The following is a 7910-nucleotide window of genomic DNA, read 5'->3' on the forward strand; positions in this document are numbered from 1 at the left end:
GTTATCTTTAACCATAAAAAATTATATAAACAAGTTGCCAGATTTATTACGAAAATACCGCTAGAAATAGATAATACAGTTTAATTGTCAAATTAGAATTTGTAGGTAAACCACCAGAATCACAAATCATAGTCTACTAAAATTTCCTCCAAATCATACATAACCCAACCCCAACCCCAGTGCACATGCAAATAGCATAGCAAGCTATTGGCATATTCAGAATATACTAGTTGCACTTATAGTTTAACAGATAAAGAAAATGCTATTAGCATATTTAAAAAAAACTGATTAGAACATACTAATTGCACATATAGTTTAATGGATCAAAAACATGTTATTGGCACATTTGACTATTACAAAAATAGGCAAATATCATTTCAGCAACACAATAGGGACACATACATATGCGACTAACTCAAGTTTGGGCATACTCGCCTTCAATCATGTCACCCAACTCACTTACTCGTTTTCGACCATAATTGAAGCACACCCACAGTCAATTGGCTTACACCAAATTTTACAGTAAGGGAAAATACTTACATTCGGCTTCCGCCAAAAAAAAAACATAGGTCACAACCAAACGATATTAATTAAAACACAACATCATTTTATTTTTATCATACACTCACAGATCACATACACATATACAACTCAACAAGATTTATTTACACATGCACTCGGTTATCACCAAATCATACAATCTAGTTATGAATAAGACACACACGGATTACAAAATATTAGAACCCACACTTGATCTATGTAGAGGATGGCTAGGGGTGGCAAACAAGGGCTGCCGAACATTGAGAGAATTAGCCGCGGGTCGCCAAAGGGCTATTGCGAAGAGCTGTTGCTATTGGCTGGTGGCACACAGGGAGCGACAGATTGCGATGGCTACCGGTTGCGTGCGACAGGATACGATGACTACTGGTAATTGTCGATTGCATGTGATAGACGTCGATGATTGCCGATGCAGAAGATAGGGCGGCAAAAGAAAAGAATAACAAAGTGTTCATTGCGGGCTTATGGAAGCAAAAGAAAAAAGGGAAAGAAAGAAGAGATGGGAAGGAGCAGAAAATAAAGAAAATTCGATAGAAGAGAGTTACAACAACAAAAGAAAACAACTTGGAAAACAAACAAAGTGGAGAATGAGGGGGAAGTGGGAAGGAGAGAGTTTTGGAAAATAATTCTTAAAAAAATTAAATAAATATTAAACAATATCCTAAGCTATTAGATTTATCTATTATCACAATATGGTGGTTTAGAGTTTTTATTTGACCCACCCTTTGACAAGGACGACACAGCAGGGGAAGAGCAAAAATAATTACCAGTTTTGCACACAACAGGATGTAAACTTGGGACCTTATGTGAAAAAATAAATTATGTAATAGAAATAAATTATGTTGGATTATTTTAAATGATTTTCTTGGGAACCAAAACAGGAATCACAAGCAAAATAAAACCTTAAAAAAAAAAAAGAAACCCTATCTAATGGTACAAAGACAAGGAAAAAATAAATAAATAAACAGTAAATGAATTTTTAATAGTGTATAATATTGTATGAACAAGTTAAAAAATACTGTAGGTAGACATTCGAGATCCACCGTCGCACCGCTGGCTTGCGTGGACAGGATAGGTTTTTCTATTGACCACTCAATACTTGAACTTGGACACTTTCCTTTATTTTAGAACTAATAATTTAGGTAAGTAACACATTATCCTTTTTTTCTTATATTGGAATAAATTTAGAATTGGTGAAAAAAAAATCTAAACTAGAAATTTGTACATGATAATAATACAGTATTAATAACTTTGTTCTTGGCTTTGTCTGTGAGGAAATGCATAGGTGGTTGGCAATAAAAAAGAAATCATCTTATAATTTATGCTACTAAAAACAGTATAAAAAACAAAAATCTGCATTCAACGATTAGTATATACTAAAATACAAAACCAGACAAGTAGTTTAGATTGGTACTAAAATATCAGTTGATTAATCCATCTTCAACAACAACTACACCTTGAGGCTTGAAGTTGTTGGTTTTTCGAAGAGTTTAAAAGCTCCACCATTCACTTTCATGTTATTTGGTCATCATCTAATGGTGGATAAATTACTATCACTTCTTTTGATTACGTTAATGTCATGAACACAATATAAGTACTATCCTTTCGGGTATGCCCTGATCTCTTCAAATCCAAGATCTACAATGTTCTTTCTCCAACTTTGATATATGTTATGCTCATGATAATGATTGGATGCGATCCAAGAAAATGATAGTACTTTATCGGCCTGCTTATGGTGAGACTTCCATATATTTGTACAATTTTTGTTTCTATTTTCAAGATAAAATTTTTAAGTTATCAAAAAATAGGATATAATATAATAAGCTATTGAAATGCCAAGCAAAATTCACTATAAGAAAATGTACCGTGAGATAAGAAAGGAAAGCTACTTTCTTGGATGCTTCTTTGCAAGACAGCTTGTCATAAACTGGCATTCTCTCTCTTCTCATGTACATTGGACAATGAAAGTATAACACGCTCTTATAGAAGTTTGTCATCCCTAAAAACTCTTTAGCAATATTTATTAAAAAAAAAAAAACCCAACATTTTTCCTTTGTTTTTCAATTGATGGTAAGTACTCTAATTGTTCATTTCCATGTGTATAGGTTCCCCTTAAAGCTACTAACTTTGAATCTCCTGTTTTTCTCCAAACGATCTCTTGCATTTTATGCATATTCCTTGAAAGCTACTCACTTTTTTTCCCCTTTGTGCTTCCTTTACTACAAGCTTTAATGTGGTAGTATATTTGTTTTGGAGCTGTTGTGCATTGACAATATGAACTAAAGGGTTACTTTTTCTGCTACATAAACATCCAATGCTTGAATCAATTTTGAATTTGCTCAGCATTCTTATTCTGGGTTTTGAAAGTTGCCCAGAACCTTTACTTAAAGATTGATTTTGATGTAATATTGTAAAGATTCTTCTTCTTCTTTTTCTTTTTCTTTAGATTCTGTTAATGCTTTATGTGTACAATGTAAATCCAAGGATATTATTGAGTTGATTGTATCATATGGATTTCCTTTTTCTCGACAGATTTAAGATTGTCTGCTTTCCAATGGCCAGCTTATGCATGCCATAGTAGTTCAAAGAGTTCAGTCCATTGAAAATTAATTGCCCTAGTTTGGACAAAATAGACAATGGAAGAGAGTTTTGTACCATTTCGTGGAATCAAGAATGACCTTGAAGGGAGACTCAAGTGCTACAAGCAAGACTGGACCAGTGGTCTCAGGGCAGGTTTCAGGTACCTCATTCTCTTGTCACCATTCATGAGTCATGACAGACATTGGAGAACTTCATATTCTGCAGGGATAACTTTTAAATAATTTTTGATGTTGGCCTTACAATCTTTGTAGGATTTTGGCTCCCACCACGTATATATTTTTTGCATCTGCAATTCCAGTTATTTCATTTGGAGAACAGTTGGAAAGAGAAACCGGTAAGAAAGTGCATTTTTGTTCATGTTTTGCCACTTATTTTATTGAGTGGAGATGAAAATTTAGTCTAAAATGGAATGACAATGACCAATTGACGAAATGAGAGCTTACTGGTATATATAGTTTCCTGTGTATATTTCTGTAGGTCTCAACTGCTTCATGTTTTTTATTTTTCTTTTGTGTTAACAGATGGGATTCTCACAGCTGTTCAAACATTGGCCTCCACTGCACTATGTGGAATAATACACTCTATTATAGGAGGTCAGCCATTGCTGATCCTTGGAGTTGCAGAGCCAACTGTAATTATGTACACATTTATGTTCAATTTTGCCAAGAATAGGCCAGATTTGGGATCAGAGCTCTTTCTTGCATGGACTGCATGGTATCTTCTTTGTTTCTTGATAACAGATTGTAATTTATGCTCCTAACCATATAGCCATATGATTGATTTTTATGGAAATTTATGATATATTATGCAGGGTTTGTGTGTGGACTGCAGTCTTGCTGTTCCTACTTGCTATCTTAGGAGCTTGTTCCATTATCAACAGATTTACTCGTCTTGCCGGGGAGTTGTTTGGCCTTCTTATTGCAATGCTCTTCATGCAGGAAGCTATTAAGGTGAGAGACAAATAAAAGTTCTAAATTTGCTTGAAGCTTATGTGTCTTAAGCAGTCATGACTTTATTAATTTGCAGAACTTGAGTCCTTTTGTCAGTAACTACTAATTTCCGTATCTTATAACACTATAAAGTTCAATCAAACTAATTTCAAACAATAACTGCTGAATCGGGCTTACTAGGGACTTGTTGATGAGTTTCGTATACCTGAAAGAGAAAATCCAAAGTTGCTAGAGTTTCAACCTTCATGGAGATTTGCAAATGGAATGTTTGCTTTGGTTTTGTCCTTTGGCCTTCTCTTTACTGCATTAAGAAGCCGAAAAGCACGATCTTGGAGATATGGATCTGGTGAGTTTCTGTTAGTCTCTTTACATGCTTTTAGTCCACTACTCCAAGATCATTTATCCAACATAAATATTACACAAGTCCTTAAAACCTTTTTTTTCACTTAATCTCCAAATTGTGTTTTTCATTTCTATCCTTGGGACCCTGCCATTATCCAATAGCTTGCATGTCGATTAAGTGTCAGCTGACTGAAATTTAGTCTAATATTTTTTTCTTCCCAAGGATCTTTGCGAGGCTTCGTAGCAGACTATGGTGTGCCATTAATGATTCTGGTATGGACGGCTGTTTCTTATATACTAGCAGGAAGTACTCCAAAAGGGATTCCAAGGCGGCTTTTCAGTCCTAATCCATGGTCCCCAGGTGCATACGAAAATTGGACCGTCATGAAGGTAAATAAGTTCCTTTTTTACTTGACAACGAGTTTCTCTTTTATATAGTCTGACGTGTTTCATTAAAAGCTTCTTTCCCCCTGCAAACAAATAGAGTGACATATTGATGAATTATAATAAATGGCAAAAACCAACAGGACATGTTAAAGGTTCCAGTGCTCTATATAATCGGAGCTTTCATTCCAGCAACAATGCTCGCCGTCCTGTATTATTTTGATCACAGTGTAGCTTCGCAACTAGCTCAGCAGAAAGAATTCAATTTGAGGAAGCCACCTTCTTTCCATTTTGATTTACTTCTTCTGGGATTCTTGGTAGATCCTGTTCCATCCTTTCTCCATTTTATTGTGTTTGGTATCGAGTTCCGCTAAACTAAAGCATGTAAATTTGGTACTTGCTGGCAGACGATATTATGTGGTCTTATTGGCGTCCCTCCGGCAAATGGTGTCATTCCACAATCCCCAATGCATACTAAAAGCTTAGCTACATTGAAACACCAGGTAATTTTATCCAATTGCAGTTATGTTTTTGCATTGTCAAGTGGCTCAGCATCATTATTCATCATGTCATGACCGTGGATTTCGATAGATTAAAACTTTTTTTTTTTGGTCTGCACAGTTGCTTCGAAACCGAATAGTAGAAACAGCCCGCAAATGTATGCATAATAATGCAAGCTTAGGACAAGTGTATGATAGCATGCAAGAAGCCTATCAACAAATGCAGAGTCCACTGGTTTACCAAGAACCTTCTGCTCGGGTACTGATTTTATAATGATTCCTTCACATTGACATTATTTAACCCATTTTTTATCCCCAGAAATCCACAAACCTTGACGCTGGTTGTCTAGTAACCCAGCCTAAACTTCTTTCTTTGAATAGGGATTAAAGGAACTGAAAGAATCAACAATTCAAATGGCTTCAACCATGGGAAGTATTGATGCCCCAGTTGATGAGACAGTATTTGATGTTGAGAAGGAAATTGATGATCTGCTGCCTATCGAGGTAAAAGAACAGCGGCTAAGTAACTTGCTTCAAGCTACAATGGTTGGAGGATGTCTTGCAGCAATGCCTTTCATTAAAAAGATCCCAACTTCTGTGCTTTGGGGCTACTTTGCATTCATGGCCATTGAAAGCTTGCCAGGGAACCAGTTCTGGGAGCGAATATTGTTGCTCTTCACGGCACCAAGTAGACGATACAAGTAACCTCTTAAATCCATTTACTTTACCATCTTCTAGAGCACTTGTAAATATTAACCGAATCACAATCGTTTAGCCTGCTTATTTACTCTAATAATCTGTTTCAGAGTGCTGGAGGAGTACCATGCCACCTTTGTGGAAACTGTACCTTTCAAGACAATTGCTGTATTTACAATTTTCCAAACTGCTTACTTGTTAGTTTGTTTTGGGATGACGTGGATCCCACTTGCCGGGGTCCTTTTCCCATTAATGATCATGCTTTTGGTTCCTGTGAGACAATATATTTTGCCCAAGTTTTTCAAAGGGGTCCACCTTCAAGATTTAGATGCTGCGGAGTATGAAGAGTCACCAGCTGTTCCATTCAGCCTTGTAAATGTAAGTTCTTAGAATTTTTTAACTCCTGATTAGTTGCACAAAGAATGATTTTAGAGATCTTTAGTGCTATGTTACTTAGACCTGAATATGAGTATCAGATAAGGGTATATGCATGCCCAGTATGGGTATGTAGAGGGTCATGTCTTCATAGCTATGTCTGTATATGTCTTGGAAATTTGGAGCGCCATAGCAATAGAATGCCTTTGAAATTTGGATGCCATATAGTGTATATACATCATTGACCTGTTTCTACTGGGTGTGGGATATTTGGCTGACCTAGATCCTATCACAAATGACATTGAGTCAATTTTTTGTTAATGACTGCAGGAAGGGGAGCTGATTAGAACTGCTTCATTTGCTGATGATGGAGAGATTTTAGATGGAATGTTTACACGAAGCAAGGGCGAGATCAGACGCATAGGCAGCCTAAAGGTGACAAGCGCCACTGCTACACCATCCAAAGAATTTAAGGGCACTGAGATCGAGAGTCCACGTTTCTCGGAACAAGGGTACAGCCCTAGAGTAAACGAACTGAGGGCAGGCCGAAGAAGTCCTCGGAATGTTGGAAGAGGCCCATTCAGTCCAAGAACAAGTGAAGTCAGACCGTCGAATCTAGGAAAAAGTGGTTAGGAATGGACAAGTGATGGACCAAAACTGCCAAAAGAAACAGTGTAGGCAGAAAATAGATTGATAAACATGCAGGAAATCTACGACGCATTTGCCTCACTTCTACCATTCTTTTTAAGTACATGTTTTATATTCATACATTCTTTTCATTTGATCTGACCGACCAAAACTGGATGACAGAGCTAAATATGCTATTGATTAGTTAAGAAAAACTATGATGCTATGAAAAGTACATTGTAAAAATGGCATTATCGATACAATCATTCATCTGCGTTTTATTTTATTTTATTTTATTTTATTTATATCAGGTAAACACCAGGAATCAAACTCAAGGCTAATTTCAACTATGAACACAAGTCCTTTACACCTTCACCACATATGCACCAAAATCCTGAAAAACTAAATTAACCCTGATGCAATTCAACTTGATCACGTTGAAAATTCAAATCTCAACCTTTCGAATAAAATCACTATTATAAATTTCTAGTGTAGAAAATCTTGAACACACGAATGGAACTTGAGCAAAAAAAGAAAAAATAGAACATGGCTCCAATACATGTATCAAGCCACTATCTTTAAGGTTATATTCGCCCCCATCTATTTTCAGTGTACAAATGGTTCCAAGCAAATTAACCTCGAGGATACAATGAAGCCAATGATTATTTGTGTTTTGCATTGACGAGAATAACCCACTAAGCTCTAAGCAATGTATAGCAAAAAATTCTATTTCTACAAAGAATTTCAAAGAATTTCTGTAGTGACTCTTTATAGAACAATCTAATAATATTAGAAAATTAGGAAGTATAAAAAAAACTTTTAGAACTTGTTAGTGTGATTTCCAAATGAAATCTCAACCCTATTTATAGGAATTTTC

The 7910-nt window shown here is 35.9% G+C and overlaps 1 protein-coding gene across 1 annotated transcript; it reads left to right on the top strand.

Annotated features, from left to right (window-relative positions):
• The first annotated feature begins 2488 nt into the window (after nt 1–2488).
• LOC108476438 (boron transporter 1) lies at nt 2489–7296 on the top strand. Its single transcript, XM_017778663.2, has 13 exons — nt 2489–2628; nt 3091–3298; nt 3411–3493; nt 3681–3873; nt 3971–4109; nt 4290–4455; nt 4675–4841; nt 4979–5152; nt 5243–5338; nt 5457–5594; nt 5717–6036; nt 6142–6409; nt 6737–7296. The coding sequence occupies exons 2-13, from the start codon at nt 3195–3197 to the stop codon at nt 7037–7039; spliced, it is 2151 nt and encodes a 716-aa protein (XP_017634152.1). The 5' UTR covers nt 2489–2628; nt 3091–3194; the 3' UTR covers nt 7040–7296.
• The last annotated feature ends 614 nt before the right edge of the window (nt 7297–7910 follow it).

This window comes from Gossypium arboreum, chromosome 3 (genome assembly GCF_025698485.1).
Source record: "Gossypium arboreum isolate Shixiya-1 chromosome 3, ASM2569848v2, whole genome shotgun sequence".
Lineage (NCBI taxonomy): Eukaryota > Viridiplantae > Streptophyta > Magnoliopsida > Malvales > Malvaceae > Gossypium > Gossypium arboreum.

Excerpts from the sequence above, each read along its gene's own strand:
- LOC108476438 (XM_017778663.2), top strand. The coding sequence starts at position 3,195 with ATGGAAGAGAGTTTTGTACCATTTCGTGGAATCAAGAATGACCTTGAA. Across the intron at positions 3,299-3,410 it reads GGTCTCAGGGCAGGTTTCAG|GATTTTGGCTCCCACCACGT; the intron begins GTACCTCATTCT and ends CAATCTTTGTAG. Across the intron at positions 4,110-4,289 it reads TCATGCAGGAAGCTATTAAG|GGACTTGTTGATGAGTTTCG; the intron begins GTGAGAGACAAA and ends CGGGCTTACTAG.